This window comes from Pyxicephalus adspersus, chromosome 4, assembly GCF_032062135.1.
Source record: "Pyxicephalus adspersus chromosome 4, UCB_Pads_2.0, whole genome shotgun sequence".
Taxonomy (NCBI): domain Eukaryota; kingdom Metazoa; phylum Chordata; class Amphibia; order Anura; family Pyxicephalidae; genus Pyxicephalus; species Pyxicephalus adspersus.
In genome coordinates, this window is record NC_092861.1 from 135441489 (window position 1) to 135464554 (window position 23066).

The 23066-nt window shown below is 38.6% G+C and overlaps 1 protein-coding gene across 1 annotated transcript in view; it reads right to left on the reverse strand.

Annotated features, from left to right (window-relative positions):
* Positions 1–300: 300 nt before the first annotated feature.
* Positions 301–23066, reverse strand: part of PPP1R21 (protein phosphatase 1 regulatory subunit 21) — a 57941-nt gene continuing 35175 nt past the window's right edge. The window contains exons 13-22 of the mRNA XM_072409733.1: positions 20243–20335; positions 18582–18709; positions 16686–16838; positions 12949–13041; positions 12233–12448; positions 11616–11651; positions 10668–10784; positions 9457–9555; positions 4712–4840; positions 301–3543 (exon numbers count right to left, since the gene is read on the reverse strand). Of these exons, the coding sequence (XP_072265834.1) occupies positions 3514–3543; positions 4712–4840; positions 9457–9555; positions 10668–10784; positions 11616–11651; positions 12233–12448; positions 12949–13041; positions 16686–16838; positions 18582–18709; positions 20243–20335 (1094 nt within the window). The 3' untranslated portion in view covers positions 301–3513. The remainder of the gene's footprint in view (positions 3544–4711; positions 4841–9456; positions 9556–10667; positions 10785–11615; positions 11652–12232; positions 12449–12948; positions 13042–16685; positions 16839–18581; positions 18710–20242; positions 20336–23066) is intronic.

Below are 23066 nucleotides of genomic sequence, written 5' to 3' on the forward strand. Positions count from 1 at the left end.
ATTCTGATTCCTGTATCACAAGAACTAGAGCCAATTCAATGAAACTGATGTCATTTCTGGATTCAGCAGACCTGAAATACACTAAATATATTAAAAAATCCTTGGCAAGTGAATTTTTTTTTTTTTTGTTGAGCTGTGGTATAAATGGAAATAATTTAAGACACACATGATAGGAATCTTGTTGTCAAACAACCGATATTGATTGGTTTTGTTAAGGATTTTATGATAACTGATTACTTACAGCAATGTATTTACAAATGTTATGGTTTCTATTCTTAAAATCATCATTCCATCAGTCAATTCATTTTTTAACATTTTATTCATAAACTTAATTTCTTTCATTTTTTTTTTAATTATTATTTTACAGACACTGAGGTTGAAACCACTGGAGGCATTTTTGTTCATTTGCACGTAAACAGACCTTGATTGGAATTAAATCTTTCCCTTTAAGCCTCTGTAAAATGAGGTCACAAAGAAGGACACAACGTAATATAAATTGTACAAAAAATATACAGTTACAGACATTAAATGTGTTCTTTTTTTTATAAACAAAAAATACAAAAAATCCTTAAAGCCAAAAGAATAATGAATTTAAAATTCGGTTTAAAAAAAAGTGCAATGTAAAAATTTGTCTAAAGGAATGGAGAGGTAAAATAATCGAGTTATAATAGGTTTAATAACATTATTAGCAAACATTTCCTATCTGGTTATGGATGCTTTAAAACTAAACTCCAGGCAGATATAAAAGACAATCATGTATTAAATAAACATTTCTTATGCTTGAATGGATAGGCCTAAGTATAGTCTTGTGGATCCATTTAGAAACGCAAACAATGCAAAAAATCTCTTGTCGGAACTATCTGTGATAAAAAGAGAATAGGTCTTTCCCAAAAGAAAAGGTTGCACTCGGGCACACCCTGATGGCCCTAATCATATCCTAATCCAATGAATCCAAGGCAATCTCCTTGAGATAAACCAGGGCTGGACCAGTATGAGTCTTTCTGGCAGTTGTGGGGTTTGGTCACTGTATGGTGCCATCCTTTTAACAGCCTCCTCTATGGGGCACCATAACCTACAGATAACGAGCTATAGATTTGGCTATATTCGCCAAGATATAATAGAGAAAGAATTAAAGAAAAGGTACCTAAAATGCGACTTGCTTTCATCTTCCTGTAACTTTCTGCACAGCAGTACTAAGATTAGGGGAGGGAGAGCCAGTTCTAGTAAGCGGTACATATAAGTGTGCAATGCCTCATTGCTTCCCCAAAACCAGAGAGCTGGGGCTGGGTTCTTCACCAAGGATTACTGCTGTTGCAATGAAGACAGGGATTTGGCTATACTGTCTAGAACCGCTGTTATTGTGATCCCCAAAACTGGCTGCACAGAATTACAAAGCATTTCAAAACAGTTCCTATGTATGTATTCCAATTGTATATTCAGCTGCTTGCCTGAAGTTCAGTTTTAAAATTCAAAAAGGACGAGTAAACCTAAATACAATTTGCCATACAACCAAGAGCTAATATCACCCCTCGCACTTTTGTATATAAGTTATAATATATCTGCAAAGGACCTGAGATATTTCTCAATTTACTTCCAGTACCAGTATGAGTGCCACATAACTTTTTATATGGCCAGCTACTGGCGGAGAGGCAGCCAGTATATGCTAACAAGAATTACACTTGGTTGACAATGTCTGATTTTGGATATGACTATATGGCCAAAAGTTTGTGGACACCTGATCACAACAACTATATAAGCTTGTTGGACATTCCATTCCAAAGACATCACTATGGAATATGACCTCGTTTTTTTTTTAAATCTTCCCCCAACCATGTCTTTATTGAGCTGGCTTTATGCACAGAGGCACAGTTATGCTGGATCAGAAAACAGCCTTTTCCAAATTGATGCTTGAAGGGTCCAAGTGCATAATTGTCTAAAATGTATTTGTATGCTGTATGTAACATTACTACTACCCAGGAATCAACATGGCAGGGTGTCCCTCTATGTTTGGCTATGCAGGGGTTGTGGTGATCAAGTGCCCACATATGTTGTTTGGTTATATAACGTATAATAAATGCTGACCATCTCCAAAAACATTTACATATCAGGTTACCACAAGCTCAAGTTGTATCATAGGTTTTCTGGTCCTTTAACAGGATTTATGTATATGCTTCTCTAAACCATCCCTGACTCCACCACTTCTGAGGATCTTAATCCACTCTAGTGACCAATATTCTCATCATTCCCTGAGGAGTTGCTATACCAAGTTCCAGCTGTAGGTGTCACTACAGAAAAAAATCAAGCAGCAACTCTTGAACAATCGGGAAAGTAACAGGAAAAGGTCTAAAGAAGCGATTCAATTCAAATTATTCTGGAAAACACATACATGTTAGTAATAAACACAAATAATATGTTGAAGGAGGTGTGTAGGGAACATAAATGCCGTACCGCCTTCTTTTTCCTATGATAAAGGCTTTAGTGCATGTTGGAAGGCTGCTTGTATTTAAACCAAATATCCGCCTTCTAGGTAACCAACAATTTCATTCAACCTTTCCTGGAATGTTATTTGTGGATTTTTAGCAACTTTGAAGAGAGTCTATTGCCTACGTGGAAACAGTCTATCTGTGTCTAACTGAACCTAATTACAATGACATTGCCTATCCCACCAGTGCCAGACAGACAAATTATCAATAAAGGAAAAAAAGATATGTGGGTGGTTTCTACCCTGATGAGCAAGCTCTGCACTTCAATCCGTGAAATATTTTTTACGGTTGAAGATGTGCTGATGACTGACTGAATTTCAGAAGCCCAGAAAGTGGACTTATTTTCCTTAATAATAATAAAAATTCTTCCTGATTGTGTATTGAACAAGGTTATAGTTTCTGGATTAAAAGCTGGAGCTTCAATTTAAGGCTTACTGGAGTCCCATCTTGCCACGTTTGCCTTTTGCTACAGTAATTTATTACCCCAACCTCACTAACACCAAATACCCCCATCATCTAACTCGTTCATAAAACAGGGTCAGCTCCTACCTCCCTACCCCCTTCCTTTACTGCAAACCTACAGGAGCACTTTAAAATGTCCACTTCACCAAGAATTGAGATTTCGGTGCTTGCAGGTGCATGGAGTCACATGCTGGCTCGTTGGCTCGCTTTCTGTGAACCTAATGGCATGATATTCAATGTCCAATCCAATTTCTGCCACCATTAAAACAAAAAAAAATGGCACTTGTGGGAGAGGACAGAGACACAAACTATTACATGGAAAACTCCCCACAGAAGGAATAAAAAGCCAACCAGTAATTCAATCAAGCAGCACCCTTCCTAAACTGAATTTTAACGTCCAAGTGGAGTTGACCTTTAAAGATTCACGTGTGTTTATTGGTGACCTTTTGCCGAGAGAAGGATCCGGGTTCACATATCACAAAGGGATTCGCTGACAGAGGATATAGTCACAGACTGATCTACAGTGTATATAGCAGCAGTGTTCTCTTCCCAACCAGACTGACATCAACTATCGATTTTTGTTCTTCTTGGAATTTCCCTGAAGGCGCAGAGGAACAGGAAAATAAATTAAAATGTACACTGCAGTTATTCACCATCATTTAATAAAATGTTGTTTATTTCATGAATTCCAGCAGCAGCAAAGAGAAAATGGAATAAAACAGCTGCTTGGAGGGTTCTTGTGCATTTAGCACAGATAATACCAACAGATGAGCAAACTACAGAGCTGGAATAACTAATGTAATTACCAACTTTTCTGAATTCCTTACGCCATCGAGGGGGTTTGTGGGAACAGAAAGACATTTGTTAGGTGTTAAAGAGTAAAAATGTTTAAAGGACAAGTAAACCTTAGAGCTCAGCTGATACTTAAAGCTGAACTCCGGCATTCCATGTCCTGCACAGTTGTACAGGTTCCTATCCTGCACTGAAAGTGCTTACACCAATTTCCCTGCATAGTGAGCTTTGTGCAATGTGCACTTGAACTTGCAGCATGTCAAACAGAGCCGCCTCATTTTCATGGCTGGAAGATGTGGAGCATCATCTAGTTCCCCAGCCTGATTGTCCCTGGCCTGCCCCTTTTATTTATTGGATTTCAGGATCAGCATCATATGTTGGTGTAGAACTAGGTAAAGCCCCTGCTGGTTTTTTATCTGCCTTCATTGCAGTGGCCAACTGTTACCTACGCAGCCTGCCCAGGAATGCCCACTACTCCACACTGACATTCACCCATCAAGGAATATTTGAATATCTTCTCCAAACCCTTACAGTGCCCCCTCCATTCGTCCACACTGCAATGGTTAAAAAATAGTTTTGTTTTGAGGCATAGGAGTAAGGTGAAATATTTATATTATTTCCTGCTCTTGCAGGTTTTTTCCTTTTCAACTGGGCCCTGAAGCCACTTTTCTCCCCTGCCTGACTTGTCAAAGCTCTGCTACACCATCACGTACAATGCAGGGCCAGTGGTCCTGCATTGTACGTGATGTCTAAGAGCTAACCCACACCTTGAGAGATTTCTAAAACAAGGACTGCCAGGGTAGTAAAAAAACAAAGTAACTACTGCTTATTCCTATCCCCATAGATTGAAAACCCAAAATGAACGAAAGAAGGCTCCACTAAAATTATTGCTTCCTCTAAGGCCAAAGTTTATCCTTAAAAATAAAACATGCCAAAACAATTGTTTTAAACAACTGTACACCATAGTCACTCACCTTGCTAGACATCTTTAAAGTATCTATTTCTTCCCGTTGTTTGGATAACGTTTCATTCATAACACAGAGGTGATCACTCATCATGCTCAACTGATCCTCATAACTTCTTTTAGTTGTAATTAATTCATCCTAAAAGGATAAAAGCAAATGAAATACAAGCTGAACAGAAAAGACAAAAAGGGAATGAGGAGAAGCTGCAATGACTTTGGGTTTATCTCAAGGACCGAAATCCTCTAGAGTTTTATAAGAAACATGCTACGGGAAGGGGGATTTAAAAAAAAAAGTCTCAAACGACCATCGTAGATAGATGTGAATTTACAAGCAGGTATCAATTATTATTCTCCTAATCAGCTACTGAGTTTATATAGGTCCCAGCAAGGCTTTGCAGCCTAAACAACCTGGCGTGTTGTTATTGTCTCCTGGGTATTTTGTCTTAGAACCCTTAAGCATTCATTTAAAAGCCAGCAGTGAAAAAACAATCCCATATAGCTTTAGAACCCAAAAATTGCATTCAAGAGACTTTTAAGAGCACAAAAAACATTCAGCACATTCTGCAAAACATGCACACATCTGAATATTTTGTCTTTTTCAAGATGCTGCCGATACAGAAACATACCTGTTGATCCCATAAGAACTTCAGCGTGGTTCTAACTTCTGCACTAAGCAGAGATATTCTACTGTTCAGCAGCAGAGAAACTAAGCAGAGTCAATAACACCAACTGGGACAGAACCAGATAAGAGTTCTACAAAGAATGTCTTATCTGGCACTGAGCTAAAGAACCATTAGTGCCCTCAAGAGGAAAAAGGCTGTTCCATCTACCTCTACTGACAAAAATAAATATAATGTATCACATTGCTGTTATAATAAACAAGAACTGAACTTTGCATAGGATCATAGTTATTTTATCTACTTGCAGCTTTTTTTAAAGCTACAACACTTGGGAAATGTATATGCATTGCAGAGATTTATTTTTTCCCCGTTTGTATTACTTCTTTAACTATCTGAAAGTAAGTTTTGCAGCAAAGGTCACATGGTACCTGACTGTAGTATGCACTTAATGTTATTAGACACTGCTCGGAGAATTAATTTTATTCAGAAACGCAGACCAGTAGGCTTGCAGAGCAATAAGAGTAAGATGCCACAACCAATACTAACATTAAAAAGTCTTTAATTCTCCTTTAACTACAAATCGCTAGCCTACCAAAAAATACCTACAGGATAACTATTTATTCCTGAAAATATCAACAAAGATAGCATGTGACATGGCACACATCAAACTTTTAATAATCTGGCCACAAATATATTGTGCATGTTTGTCTGCACGTATGCAGCTTGTGTGAGTTCTGGCAGCTGCTATATGAAACATTTGCAGCACCTGGCAACCCCCACAGGCAGGCTGTGTGCCGTGCCACAACCCCCCCATGGGCAGACTGTGCGCCGTGCCGCAACCCCTCATGGGCAGACTGTGCGCCGTGCCGCAACCCCTCATGGGCAGACTGTGCGCCGTGCCGCAACCCCCATAGGCAGACTGCGCGCCATGCCGCAACCCCCCATGGCAGACAGTGCGCTATGCCGAAACCCTTATGGATGTAAGTAAATTATTAAAAACCCAACTCGTTTGAACTTGCCTAAACCATTGGAGCTAATTTAAACCTACACATTCTTAAAAATAAAAGCATCTGTACCATCCAAAAAAAACTGCAAAATAATGGGAAACCAAACATAAAGCACATGTCTGCTCTTGTTCTCTTTTGCAGTCTCCCGTTATTAAAACGTCCATGTATCTTTCTGACAGCACACACAAATGGCAGACTACATTATTCATGTCCAACATAGGAGACTGGAGCAGCGCTGATGGCAATCTGTATTCTTCAACATAAAGGTCATCAAGGAATGGAGAGCGCAGGGAATGAGAGCCGATAACAAGAGGGGAGAATGGGATAAAAGGCATTAATACACAGAGGAAAAATGAAATGCTATTTAGAAGGCATTTCTATAAAGTGACTTTGCCTGATGTGTGAACCAAGGAGGAAATCAGCGGAGATGTCTAATATTCTTTTCTACATGACGGAAGAATTAGCATGAGATCAAAAATGGCTGTCTACAAAGAACTTCTTATCTGGCACAAAGCTAAAAAATCATGAGAGCCTTCAAGGGGAAAAAGGCCATTCCATTCTACCGCCAGAAATATATCCAGGGTATCATATTGCTGCTAATCTATTATTTTACTTTTACATACTTTTATTAATATAGAAAATAAATATACATTATTTGTTATTTTGTTCTTAAAAACCCATGTTTCTTAGTTTGTAATGTATACTAGGGGCAGTCATATTTCATACAAATGGGTTCTACTTCCAGCTCATCCTGTTGATCCCTGGTCTGTTTGATTGCAAACAAGATACCCTGTATAGACCATGGACTGTTTTATAGACCATGGACTGTTTTATACACAGATTCTTCTTTACTCTAGGCCAATACCCCTCCCAGATCTTTTATGCCGTTTTGGATATATATACAAATATATTTGGATACATACAGAGTCAGCCTCCTGACAATATTATGCATTTAAGGAATCAGAGTTCACCTCCGCCTCCTGTAAGGGTAACTATGCATTAAATATATATTTATTAGTGTATATTAGATTCATATCGATACTGTTACAGTTTCTAAAAAGGTGAACATCCACAATGTATCTGTTAACCAGGGACCAATACATTTTGATCTAGGTTGTAAGTGACATGGTGGAGTCAAAATTATAATTTTGTCATCCGTGGCAAAAAGCAGAGAAATAATGTAAGCTGCCATTTCTGACCTGTTTCTAAAAAATCCACCTTACCTATTTGGTGCTCTGATCCTCTGCCTTTAATATCTTCTGGCACAGAATGAGTATGCAGCTCAGGTGTTCGGCTAATTGCAACACATCTTGTCACACATTATCTGCATGCTTATTTAAAGCTGTGTAATTGCAACTACCGAAAACCAAAAGATCAGCTTCACATCCAGGCAATACACATTCTTTAGAACGAGTTCTGCGATTACAGCCTACATGTTCTCTAAATATAGGTCCAGTTTAAGATCAAAGTGGCAAGTAAGGATAAAGTTGACAATCTTGGTCCATGCGATAGTAGCTACAACTATTTCTCTCCTGAGAGGTTCCCTTAAACCCTCTAGCGTTCTAATTGTGTCAGTATTTCTATGCAAAAAGCGGTACAATTTTTTGCATGGAAATTTGTTGTTTAATATTGTGGGCCTGTAATTCTTAGGAATAACTCCCGGGTATAAATAAATTATATAAATTATGAAAAATAATGAAATAATACAACAACAATCAATTTAAACATTTTATCAAATCAAAAACACTGAAATTTGTCTAAACGAGGGTGCACTAATATTGATAATATATATATATTAAAATAATAAATTAAACGTAGATTTTGGGAAAAAAAAAAATCAGGGCACTGGACAATGATGATTATGCACTAAAAGATGTACTTGTACATTTAGTACGTATTATTTATGGTTTTTACAGTATTTAAGCATTTCCCGCCCAGCCACAACCCCCAAACGTACTGACGATTCATGCATCTCCAGTGATGCAGACGCTGGCTGGGGATTGCTCAGAACGCCGCTTGATCAAGGGGTGCAGGTATGAGTTTTATTTTTTTCCTACCCCGATTGTGACTCCGGATTACCGCATTTTGCAAGTAAATTCCACCCCGAGTCACAGCAGGAATACCGCTACAGGGGGGTTAAACAAGTACAGTGAAAATAAAAAAGCAGAGTGGACTTCAAGCTGATGAGATCTCGGGCATGCACCGAAGGAGCTTTTTCCTGCTATGGGAAAAAAGTCTTGATCTCAGCAATCTTTTTTTCACCATTTACAGCAGGCTACATTACCTGATCTGCGCAGTGCGAGATCAGGTGACGTAGCCAGAAGAAGATTGATGACAGAAGAAGTTGGCGGCACTCGATGCTTCCTCCACTCTGGAACAAAGGTAGATTTCAGGACAGAGCAGGCCTGAATCAGGGGATCTGCAGAAGTAAGGGTAAGTGGGATTTTTTTTTTTTGTTTTTATTTTAGGTTTAGCACAACTGGTACAAGGGGTAGGTCTTATTAACTTTCCATATAAACACTAAAACCTTTACATTAAAAATAAAGTCAACCTCTCACTCCTAAAAACAGCTTTTTGCATCACTGTAACACTTATTTTGTTCCCAGACTGTAAAATGATTTTCTTCTTGAACCCTGCAGGGTACTTGTGGTAAAGTAAAACAAACAAAGAGACCCAAACTTTCAGGACACTGCAGAGGCTTGCAGGAAACATTGCAGCAAAATGGTTCAATCATAATTCACTTATGTGAAATCTGCTCTTCGTTCAATAACTCTCTCACAGATGCGTAATAAAGCCGAGGAAAAACTGCTTCACAGGCTTTAATGATACGATAAATAATCAATAGCCTTCCCTTCTCTATAACAATGGCAATACGCTGGATATACAGCGAGAGCAAGATGCAGCTTCTGACAACCTAAACACCCATCTGAGTAAATGAAGAATGGATCCAGATAAAAACGGTCTTTGTTAGTTGTCGTCTTGTCGGGAGATCAGTTAACATCTTCCCGAGAGCTAGCCTAACACAATGTAACAGCGTTCAGCTACTTGTGAGATCTGAAGTGGGTCTCTTTATACACAATGACAGGGAGCCATGAACAGATGAGCGTGTGTGTATAGGCCATGCTTACCTGTAATCGGCTGATGCTCTGACTAGCTGACTTTGTTTCCTCGCTTAGGCTTTGATTGGATTTCTCTGCTAGTGCTAATCTCTTAGCAAGAGCACGACACTGTAAATCAAGCAGAAAAATGTAGGGTTGTTACTTCTTACAGAAACCCCTTGACAATTAAAAGATAATAATCAGGAAATGAAGGGTTAGCTAAGATGATGGCTGCACGATCCATCTATTTCTGAACTTATGTCAGTGGGCATCTCCAGAAGGCTGCACAACATCAAACACTTTCAGGTGTGTTGTGTTCCCTACTTTGTGCTTTTTCTTTTTTTTTTTATATTTTTTATTGAGAAGTTTCAAAGCACATCACACAACATCAAAAGTTAGAAGGAATACATGAATAATGATATGGGAAAAAAATACTATAGATGGAGAGAGATGTGACAACATAACCATAGTGTAAAAGAAGTTGAGTCCGTCATCCCACCAAATAAACCATCCACTTAAAAGTCAAGAAATTGACAACACCTCATTACTCCAATTAGCCTATTTTACATTGCTAAAGGGGACAAGAAAGGGTAAAGGTATTTTGTATAGTGCTGTGGTTTAATTTGCTGGCCCCTATGTCACCACATAGTAGGGGCTTGTCAGATGAGCCATGGCATACAGCAGGGGCCCAGGAAATGAACACAAAGAAAAGCATGTTGGTGTGAAGATTCTGGTGTGAAGCCTACAATGGTGTATCCATTATAACAAATTAATATACCACAATAGACCAAACTTCACTTAATAGTGTGGTACTGTGTGTTGGGAAGGTACACTGAGATGTAATTCAGTCCTCCGTGACAACAAGGTTAATTTTGAACGTAGAAAAGTTAGGCCCTGTGACATTATTTTTAACTCTGTCTTCGACCTCACTGGGCAATTTAAACAGGTTAATAGTAGTTGACTTCTAGTTGGTAACCCAGAAATGTTCTAGTTGGTAACCCACAACTGAAGGTAAAGTGATAATTTTCAATTAAACAATAGGAGAGGGTTTTCTATCTATCTTTGGAATATTTATTTAACTTTCATTTGCATTTCAGGGAAAGGAAGTGAAGCAAATTATCCCCAATGCAACACAGACAACTAGGAAAAAAATAACCTTGCAGGGGACTTAACATGCATCTTTATGTTACCGACAGTTTGACAATGAGCACAGACATAACCCCTGCTTATTGCACACATACCTCTGCGTGGAAATGGACAGACTTGCTGTCAGTCAGCTGCAGCTGCGTGGTGAGTTCTGCGATTCTTGTCATGTAGTGGTTTCTTATCAGAGCTTCCCTGGAGTCCTGATCTGGGACCTGTCCATGACAAAGTGGGAATTACTTTTACAATGAGCACCCAGTCTAAAAAGTGCTGATCGACATCTGAACTGTCAGTCATTCTCTAATCTAAATCAATGCTTGCTTGAAAGTGACTGCAGCACAAAAAGAGACAAACTGTATTCTATCAAATGTCTTATTCTTTAAAGCAGTGTACAGAGTAACGATAATATGTAATGCCCACTAAACCTTTGCAATCCAATTTTAGCCTCATAAAGTAGGTGTAAACCTAGTCACTAAAGTGGCATATAAAATTTAATATGTTGTTATGTAACTTGAAAAATCATTGTCAGTCTTTTTAAATGTGCAGTTTTCATTTAAATATTACCTGGTAATCCTAACAACAAGCTAATTTTCAAGGCTTATTCACACTTATTAGGTCTCTTTTCTTTCCTTTGGATAAATAGGTTTCTATCCAGAATATGCAACTTTTCTAGTATGTTTTAGTTCCATAGTGTTGAAGATGGTGGGTTTCTGTCTTTTTTTTTTAGCCTTAATAAATATGTAACAATCAGTCCTTGCTTCTCAATTGTTTCCCTGCATTGTCATATACAAGGGGAGCAATCGGCCATTTCAACACAGGCATTCCATGTCCTCGGCTGCTACTTAAGGCTTCTCTTGGTTTCCTGTCAATTCAACCCACTATCCGAACAAATACCCGCACTCATCCTTCACAGTTATGAAGTTGTGAACCAGTTACAGCTTTAAAAATATGTGAACAAGCTCTAGGAGAAGGTGGTAAAAAACACCATGTGTATGCCACAAAGGAAATTGTGTTCTATAGTAAACAGAAATATGTTTATACTGTACCTGCTGGGTTTTAGTACTTGTGGTTAACATGCCGATCTGTACGGAAAGCAAGAAAACATATATGACATACACATGAAAAAATATGTTAGATATTCTTTAGGTGTAACTGCAACCAAAACTCTTTTTAGTTTTATGTATAGAAAAAAAAAACATCTGCCAGCTTTTTCATTTTCTCTGGATTTTTCTGAGATATAGAATCACTTCTTGTTCCTGTGACCAATGGGAAAGGAAGTGAGAAGGCTCTGAGTGAGAAGGAAGGAGAAGAAACAGAAGATAAAGAGGATGTTGGAAAGGGGTAAGTAAAAGGAAATGTGGCCACTGACTGCAGTTAGAGAGAGCACCTTCCCCACTATATTAAAAACTGGAAAAATGCACCAATGCAGTCTGCAAATGTAAAACCAATTCAAAGCTGTTCACTTTCATCAGTGCAAGTTATGGAAATGTTGCTGAACAGCTTTTAAATTTTTCCTGGCTGTTGAAACCATGAATATTACTTATGAGATTACTAAGGGTCTGTAATAGTAGTGGTGCAGAATGGATCCCAAGCTCATGAGTTTCTGGCATACACACCAATAGTGTAGAATGATTTTACCTACTGAGAAAAGAATACATCTTACCAAACTTGTAGTCTTAATTTCAGAAGAACTCTCCTTTGTGTGTGGTAGAGCGTTTTCCTGTTGCTGGTCTCCCTCCTGCCCTTTGCCTGGGTTCTTCATTAGTTCTGCTATCCTCTGAGTCTCTTTCTCCAGTTTGATTTTGGCTAGCTGAGCTTCCAGCATCCAGTGCTCCTTCTCCTGCTCCAGTTTACTGATCTTCTCCTGACTTTGCTGTACCTGTTTAGACAGAGACATACAATCTCAATGAATGTGTTTTCCTCAGCCGTTTCTAAAATACAGCTGTAGTTAGCTTGCTATGGGCAAGAAAGTTACAAATCAGACCAAAAGTTCTTATATCGCAAACAGTAAAAGTTTGAAAAAAATTAGTCACTTAGAAGGTGTATATGAAGCTTACATAGGTTTTGATTTGGCAGTCCTGGAGACCATAGTGTTAGGAGCTTATACAAGGGTTAGGCTTGGCATTTTTGCAGGCTACCATGGTGAAGCATGGAAATATGGTAAGTATCAATGGGTGAGAGTATGATCTATCAAGAGAACATGTCATTTTAATTTTATTGAGCATTACAGAAATCCCAGTTGCCTGGAGGTAAGCTTGTAACACTGTGTCTCTGACTTGGGAAGCCGTTATTCTTCATGGCCCTGGCCTGATGAGCCCACATTTTTTTCATGGTAGCAATAATAAAAAATAATAATAATAAATAACTTTTTAGACTTACCTGCTGGGCCAAGCCTTCTCTGCTCTCTGTAGAGCTCAGCAATACTCTGCGATTCACCAGTGCCTCCTCATAAGGCACAGAGTCAGGGCAGGGCTGTAACACAGAAAAAAGTTCATTAGTGTTTAAAATAATAGGAGACTAATAGCTGAAAGTTACTGGTGACCAAACATACAACTTATTAACTGATCCCCCTTTAGATACATTTAAAACCCAAATGGACGAATGTTCAAAAACTGTTAAATAAACACTTTGTGTACCAAAACAAAACTTTGGAAAATAAGTTAGTTTTTGTACGGAAACAGCCACAACCAGAGTAACATGTATTCTACCGATAAGCAGCAGCCAAGTAACATTGTGCTCCATAATAGAGCAGTGGCCGCTGCAGGGACCCAACAATCCTGCAGTGGTTTTACTGCAAAACAAACTGCTTTCTACTCTTTTTATAAGCAAACAAGATATGACAAGGGTTAAGGCTGAGGTTCCCCTTCAACCTATTACATTGGTATAGCTATAGAAGACAGAAGCGGTATAAAGGAGGACGTACTGACATGAATTCAGCAGGCCAGACCCTCGGCGAAAGCATCAAGAAAACTGTTTCTACAGAAGGGACTTGTAAGACAAATCAAGTAAATATGAACATTCTGCATGAAAGCAATTAAAGGATAGGATGCTTCTAAAGGGACACATCTTACGGTCATAAAAAAAAATCTCCAAAGATAGCTGCTATGCAAACTCCAAAACTTATTGTTAAAATCAGGAAATATTCTGCCCAATAAATGTCCTGACATTTTAGCAACTTCTTTTCCATTAATCATTTACTTTTTCACACAAGTGCAGAATAAAAACCACTGAAGCCAAGATGAAAAGTAGCAGTTCTGAGCAAAGCTAATTACATTATGGTGGGTTAATCTATGCTTTCATAACGTGTTGCAGCGCCTGAACCCTGCATAATATCTCAGATGCTGCAAAATGGGAGGGGAGAAAAGTGCGAGGCATCTGGATGGCGACAGAATTTCAAGACAATGAATTTATTTATTGTCAAGTTAATTGGAAGTATAGACATAATTAGCCCTCCTAGTACTCTTATTTTACATAATAATGCAGACTATAACTCAAAGTAGGCAACAGGGAAAATCACTGCAAAGAAAGTGCAATAAGGAGATGAAAAGCAAATGAGTTGAGGGATCAGGTGTGACACTGAGGATGGGAAGACAAAGAGGTTGGACAGAGGACATAAAAAGAAGTGAGAAAGCACAAAAATACATAAAGAAAAACTCAAACATGCATTTACCAACAAATTACAGGCTCCATTTGCAAAATTTTGCTGTTTATATTATGTGCTTTCCTATCTGATTCTTTTTACTTTTATATAGAAAAATCACCTGGGATACTTTAACCCTTTATTGCAGAATGTTGATGGGTCAGAATACTGGACCACTTTGTATTGTTGCCTTTGTGTTGTTTGTATTGTGTAGGACTGTGTGTTGATGGCATCAGTTTGAAATAGAATTTTTTGGAGATCATTTAGAACTCATGGATGGGTGGATTTGACCTGCAGTTGATCACCTTTTTGGCCAATTTCTAGCACATATACATTGACTTCAATAGAATGCAAAGCCAATTTGGTATGAGCGAAACCTATGCATAGAGGCCATAATCGCCCTGATTTTGTTTTGGCAACTTCAGAGACTGAAAGTGAAGGAAAATAAAAACAGAACAGGAAAATATGGAAATCTTCCAATGGGAATGTTCCAGGTACAATCATCTAAAGTGAGCATTTATGTCAATTTGCAGAGGTTAGCTGTGACCACAAGACAGAAGTAAAAGATAATTGCCCCAAAAACATACATATGGCAATAAAAGTTCTAACCATTCTATAACAAACCTTTACTATAACCTTTTACACTTCTCATAATGTAGTTCTCCAAGATCTTGGAACATAACGATGATTTGACAGCAGGATGTTAATATATGTAGCGCTAAAGTGCTAAGACAATGGATCAGAGCCTGAATTCCCATCAATGGCAACCTGAAACTGATGTATGGTTGCATTGTTTGGATGCACCGACTGCCACAAGTTTCACTGAACTATATACATACAAGTAGTCCCTGGGTTAAGGACATCCGACATACGGACAACTCCTAGATACAAACAGAGGTTCCCTGCTTGCCCGTGTGCAAGACAGAGGCTTGGAGGGGGGGGGGCGGCAGTTTGCATGACTTGCAGAAGAAATCTTTTGCTAAACACAGCTGATGTTGCGGGTGATCTTAGGAGTGGAGATGATCTGTAACATCTTGTAACTCTTTAATGACCAAAATAAACTCCGCAGCTGTTTCTTTTTGCAAATCAAAGCACAGCTTGCTTCAGAAGTTAATGAATGTCTAACAAACCTACAGTCCCTATCTCATATGTAACACTACGTGTGTGTGTGTGTGTGTGTGTATATATATATATATATATTTATTTTTTATTTTTTTTCCTAATATGTACCAGCAATTTGTTGATTTAGATGCCTTTTTCTAACTATATACTATACTTTATACTACATTGTACAGCGTGGACAAACCTTTACTGCCAAACTAAGAGATTTGTATGCAATAAAAAAAAAAATGTGTGATAGATCACGCTTTACAAGAATGTAATAAAATCTGTCCCTTCCTAAATTAACACTAGATTGTGCCTGGCGATAATTGTGAGATGTTTATTGAAGAAACAATTTATTATCATTTAATTTCATTCAAAAAACAACAATTTCACACATATGCAATGTTTAGGTATGCAAATGAAACATTTGATTGTGAAAATTAATATGAGATAACAAATGCAGTTTTTTTTTGCAAACCTGAAAAGAAGGAATTTTGATTTATACTTACCTTACCTGTGACATCTGGACAAAGATGAGATCACATTTCTTTTAGGATGACTCTGGTAGAATGCAGAGCAGCCAAAATCTATTGAAAAGATCCTCTTTGAAAGGACTGGAATCTTCTCAGGAGATTTTGTCTGCTCTCAAGACCCCAGCAATGCTTAAGACAGGGATGAGGCAAGTATAATTCTATTAACTATTATTCTATTCTATTAACTAAGGAAGGTGGAGAGTGCCCACGATAAATTGCCCCTATGCTGGATAAATACCTTTTATTTTATATATTAGATGTGTATTACATGTTTGTTTGTTTTTTTTTGTATTGGTCAAGATTTTTAAATATAGCATGCAGCCTTTCTCCTTGAATAACTTTCAGAGCTTCACAAAAACAACAAGCTCCTTAATACTGCACCTCCCTCGTCTGCAATTATCTTTTATCACAAAGCGCCAAGACACATCTCTGGGCCTAATTTCCTCATCCTCTCAGCAGCCAATTCACCTGGACTAAAAATAAAAATGGGTTCTCACTTCCACAATTAATTGATGTGAGAATTCCAGGTAGGAGCAATGCTCTGGGCAGGTTGTGCCTATTTATAATGTAAACCTTAAATATCACAATGCTGCGAAGAATCCTGCAGCAGACATTTCACTGGCACAAAAACAAATTAATGCTGCAGGACCAGACTTGTTCAGCACAAATTGTCAGCAGTATCAGCTCCGCTCCACATCTAAATATTTAATGAGCTGAGCCGGGCCGTCTCACTGCTCGCCGGAGATGTCTGCCTTTTGAAGAGACAATATTTGTTCTCTAATCAGGAAACGATGCAGGTTAAAGACTACAGTGGCAGAAGTTTTACACTGTATACAAACCGTCTTCAGAGCTTTCATGTACTGGGCGGCTTTTTGCTTGTACTGAAGCATCATCGCAGAGGAGAGGGGATTAATGAATCCTTGGCCTCCTTTTGGTCCGTAACTCAGTGATGACATGAAGTAGTCTAAGTTGTTACTGAAGAATGTCGCCATCTGAAAAGGAGAGAAAGGAACCCTATTGAGAGACATTCTACTGAAACTAAACATACACTTACAAATAAGCGAGTAGCAAAAGCTGCCTAAACTTCCCCAAGAAAGCCATGTATCTACGCTACATAAAAGTCGCCCAAGATCAATGATTGTGATTGTCACAGGCAGAAATCTAGAGCATGTACAATGGTTACCATATGTCATTTAGCGATCTGCAATTGCGGACCAAGGAGGGTGCAGGACGCAGTTGGGTGCTTCCCCTCATTCTCCTCACCTCCCCTCTCCAAAGAGATGAACAGCACTTATTCGCTCTGATCATAAAAGATGGAAATGATCATAAAAGATCATTTCCAGCAACATAAATTTGATGTGTCTACATTGCTTAAGAAGGCTGGATGTCAGAACACAATTTAGTGCAAGTGTCCAGGAGCGTTCTTTTCAATCCCTGCTCTTGCTATTTAAATGTATTTGCATTTAAATGGAAAGTGTATTTAGGTTTGAATGGCAAATGCAAGTGCATGCATTTCAATAGAAAACACATTCTTTGATAGGAAAAGGCTGCACTGACCTGCTTTGCCTGTAGTTCAAACAAAATCTCATTAGGACTTGCAGGGTCCATATGAACACAGTGTAACAAAAAGCAACTCAAACACAACCTCTGAACTGCTATAAGCACTACTCAATGAAAGTTAATAGGATTTTGATAACCTACATTCTAAACACATATCACATGTGGGAAAACAATACCCCTGAACACATACTCAAAAAAAATAGTTTTTCAAATAAAGTTGAACTCCCCCTGACATCAGCAGGCTGTTCATGGATTTATAACCCTCTGCCACTAAAGTGTATTTATGTAAACTATAAATCTATGTGTTGGTAAATCTTGATAAGAAGAACACTTCTGATTGAGATTTACCAATATGTGCAATCAGTTGAAAGTACAATGTACTTCGGACACACTTCAGATCTAATCAGAAATAAAATATCTGTTCACGTGTACCTAGCCTAATAGACCCTGGCAGACAAATGATTAAGCGCTGCAAGATTTCCAATAGAGCTTGCATTAAAATCAGCTGCTCCAATAAAAAAAAAAAAAGACTTGCTTGCTGAGTAATTGCTTTCTAAATGGCTCACTCATCTTTTTTTCAATAGCATTATGAGGTCTTATACAGACATTCAAAGCAGAATGGCTGTCTGTATCTGCAGGTGAGATATGGCAGCTGGTTCATATACAATCTAATATCTTATATAAAAGCCTTCCGCATCAATTCAAACACTGCAACGAGCCACTTGCTGACTGTTAACGGTAGGTGGTGGTGGAGTGATTTTATGTGGCCAACAGTGAGCCTGTGCTATGTAAAATACATAATTCAGCAGAAAATGTTTATACCCCGTGCAACCTGTCGCCTTTTTGCCTCTTCACTGCTCTTCAATATCATCCTGTGCAATGAAACTACAGAAGTCCTGCATTGTACAAGAGGACAATAAGAGCTGCAAGCATTCCAGAGCTTTGGGCATGGAGGGAGGAAAGCATCAGCTACCCTATATATACCCCATTGCATTCATCCCTTGCAGTGGAGAAGGAGACCCAATGCAAGGGTAAATCATTTTTTCTTTTCCTTATAACAAACTAAAAGTAAAGGATTACCAGCTATAAAAAACAAAAAGGAGAACACAAACACAGGTCACAGACCAAGCCGAAATAATAAAAGACATCCGAGATCATGGAATCGATATCACTACCTTGCCGGCTGCGTTTGTAAGAGCGACCAGAGAAGACAAGATGCAGTCGTTTGTAGTTTTAAGTTTAACTGTAGCAGACGGCAGATCCTGTTCAAGTGTCGCTTTATGAGTGTAGTGCTTGGAAAGCTCTGCAAAGACATAAACAAGTAAAAATAGACGGGAACACATTTCTCTTAAGGAAAAGCTTACAGTGAGAACAGCAGCATCAGTGAGAAATGTCAGCCTATGTTTTTTTATTTATACAATAGGCACACAATAGACAAAGAGAAGCCAAGTTTTTCCTTTATACAGATAAATTGCTTTTCAAACATGCCTTTATTATAAATTATTATAAAGGAGGAGAAGTCAAATGGTGCTGAACATGTAATAGATATCAGTAATGTTTACTTGTTGGTTAACAATGAATAGAATTGGTCAATACATTTGAAAGTGGAATTTCAAGCAGAGTGAGGAAAGCATCAATTCTTTATCAGTTATTTATAGAATAAGTGAATTTACACATACAAATATGTTTATCTGTTTGCTCCCAATGCATCATATATCTAAACTGGACTCTCTGCCGAGGAGATATGGCCACCTACTGCACCTCCAATGGTAGTAAACAAAGGTAGACATGATATGACTAAATAAAAAGCTAAAAGGTAGACACTAGATAGGAGTTCTGATGACAGATGAGGCAATAGGAGTCTATGGCTGTAATGGTGGAAGTCCCCTGATGCTCTCCACAAATTTTTTTTTACCTGGGTGGGGGGGAAGCTGCAGCACTCCTAAGCGGGTCACAGCAGGTCTGCTCGTGCCCTACTGTCATTGGTTCAGATGACAAGTTGCCACTAATGGGAGGTGGGCGAAGGAGCAACAAGTGAAACACCTGGGAAAAAGCCTCTAGGAAGAACTATGGTTCCCCCAGCAGAATGTGTTCCCCCTCCCCTCAATAAGCTACACCTCAAATAGACATTAAATCCTAAAGTCCAAAGAAAAGAATATATTTTAGCCTACCAATCCTTATTGGTGGTTACATTCATTTTCTTATTTTCAGGCTTTTTCACTTGATAATCCTGTCAATAATACACTTCTTAGGCAACAATGCTCACTTACCAAATCAATGTAGAAAAAGCATTGAAACACTTTTCCCTCTCCCAAACACATTATTTTTTTAGGAAAATATAAGGGTACATGATTTCAATCAGAACCAACAGGTATTTCCTGTACATGTAGAAAATATGCCTGCAAAAAGAAAACTAATACAGCCATCACATCTAAGGACTGGTAAGATGCAATGCATTTTTGTTCTAGGCTAATAAGCAAATATGAATGTTTTATACATGGCTCACAAGTTTATTACTTGCATTAAACAAGCATTCAAGGCTGTTGAAAAAGTGAATAAGCTTCTATTCTCTCCCACAGTACTGAATTTGTTGGAAAAGTGAAGTTGAGCTTAAAAGAAAAAATTTATGTAACTAGAATATTAATGCAGATGGAGTCTTTACGGTGAGAACATGCCGATTGGAGCTGTGAAGTAGTTAAGGATCACAAGCTGTATGGTGGTAATTGTTCAAAAAAAAAAAAAAGCTTTAGAAATACAGCAGCGATAATGTTCTGTGAGCACCCGAATACAGAGAAAAGCAGCGTGCGAATAAATGAAGTATTGTTCTAAACATTACCTTTCAATATATCATGAAGTCCATGGAGAGCGCCTGAAATCTGTGTCAGGATGGAACCGTAGTTGGCTCTGAGCAAACCCTCTGGATTTGTGCCTGGAGTATTTAGTAAAAATAGATTATTAGGATGTGAATCAGATCATTAATATTGCACAGAGACCCTAGAGAAGCACAGTATGCCAATGTCGGATTATTACACACATTCACAACATTTCTATTGAGGACACCAAAAACACAGCACTGTGAGCAGAGAATTATGCCTGCATTAAAGAGAAACTCCACATTACCCAAATGTAGAAAAAGACTAGGCGTGCAGCTAAAGGGTTTTAAAGTTTGATCAAAGTACTGATTTGAGGGGTATGCCAAGGCAACATTTCTAATTCTACTTTGGAAAACATGGGGAAGGATTGTGATGGATTTTTATTGCTTGCGGCGTCTCTGCTATAGAGCAAAAACATTGACATCCTTGCAACTTGTTCTCTCAGCAGCTGGGCTCTCTAATTTCAGAGATCCTCCTCTATGTGAATATTAGAAACTAGAACACAAAAAGGCTGTTAATTCACCAACATGAGGTGCTAGAAGGTGACCTGAGCTGCTAAAAATAAAGTGAAGGATTTTGCTAGATTTTTACTACTATCTGGGGCTTTGCTAGACAGCAAAAGTATTGATGTCCTGCAAGTCTTTCTCGCAGCTCAACTCTCCCTTTCTTGCATCTTGTTCTATGGACACGTTAGAAATTAGAACAATAGAAAGACTGTGAATTTACTAACAGGAGGGACAAGAAGGTGATCTGAGCAGCTGAGAATAAAGTCAAGGACTTCAACACTTCTGCTATAACATTTAGGAATTCATTTGCTCATTATACAAATAGTTACAGAGTGAGTTCATTTGAATTTTTTTCCTGCTCATTAACAATACGTAGATAACTAAATGTTCATAGGATGGACATAAGATTTCAGCAATAGTTGCATTAGGCACACAGAAATACTGTTCCAGCCAGAAGAAAATCTACTGATATGTCAAAAACCTTACAGACATCAAAATTGGTAGCTGTCTAACTTATGATTGGCAGGCTGCACTTCAAAACTAAAAAAACTAAAGGAAGACCCTGGCCAATATCTGGTTATCCCTGTATGAAATTACCAGCTGGATTATTTCCCATACATTTCACTGATACAAAAACCCTTTTTTAGGTTTCAGGTATGTGTAAAAAGGTCAATAGAAATACCCAAATGCATGACTATATTACATCTGATTTGCCTACCTGTCCTGATTTTAGCCCCCTGTTAATCTCCTAGGACTAAGATGGGCAGAAGGGGGTGGGGTATGTTCTGAATAATGCTCAGGAAGACAACAGTCAGTACAATTTTATCTGTATTTTCCCCAGAATTATGTTAAGATGGGTGGGAATAATCTGTAGGCAGGTGATGACCCCTTTATTATGATCCAATTTTTCAATAACCTCCCAAAAACAGCTCAGTGGTTAATGAAAAGGGCCGGGTGGTGCGCCCCGCTAAAAGGGGTCGGGGAGAACACTGCATTTGAATCAGAGAGTAAGAGGATAGCCACACAGCCTACATAAGTGTGGCAACTCTGGTCTGAATGCAGAAGCAGTGCAGCATTGTTGCCACAAAATGAAAGGAAGCTGCATTAGGTGGACTTCACTGGCAGTGTCAACATGAATTTGTGAGAAAATTTGTAAGAGAAAGAGACTAGGCGCAGATTATTATTATTACTCAGTATTTATATAGCGCCGACATATTACGCAGCGCTGTTCACAGTCCATAGTCATGTCACTAGCTGTCCCTAAAAGGGGCCCACAAACTAATATCCCTACAATATTTGTATGACTTTAATACAGTCTAAGGTCAATTTTTTGTGAGGAAGCCAATTAATCAAACTGCATGTTTTGGGAATGTGAGGGGAAACCGGAGTACCCTGAGGAAACCCACACAAACATAGGAGAACCTGCAAACGGAGATTTAAACCTGGGACCTAGCGCTGCAAAGGACAGGGTGCAAACCTCTGAGCCACTGTGCCGCACAGGTGAACTTAGTTGACGTGCTGTAGTACATATATTTCTTCTAATTTTGGACCATAGTGCTATTTTAATTAAAGAGTCACCAAGGTATCCCAAAATACACATTTTAGGGCAGATTCAGGCCTGCCTTGGGATTGAATGATACCCGCACAACTCCTGGCGACTGGCATTTTACCAGCCATTTCGTCACTGACACCAAAGCTCTGATTCTTAAAGAACCAGAGACCGCCTATTTGACAGCTGTCAGCAGTGAGCGGTACTGATACCACTTACTGTCACCCCCATTCTTTCTCAATAGAGCAGCTAAAGGGAGACGCTACATGTAGCATCTGCCCCCAAGCAGCCGTCCCCTGGCAGGAAGAAGTGATAACCACACCACGATCTCATAGCCATTGTGAACATAGCCTTATGTTCCATAATGACAACTTCCTAAAAAATGTATACTTGTGTTTTAATGTTATGCTTTTACTGCTGTGTTTTTAGTTGCAGCGACACCCATCCCTTTTGATTTCCAATGCTGAGATCAAAAGGGATTAGGAGTAACGTAAAAACCATTTGAAAGCTGTGAGATAGAAAAAAACCTGACAGATATTGTAACCCTTCCACACTCTTTTAAAATTAAAATAGTATAGTATTGATGCATTCCCATATTACTGAAGCACTTAAAACAGATGGGAATCAGTAAGATCACAATCCATTCCAATGCCACCCTTAACCCTTCTTTTGATGATTTGGGTCATCGTGAGATATACTTTCCTGATCTATGAAGTTGCACGCTGTGGCTGT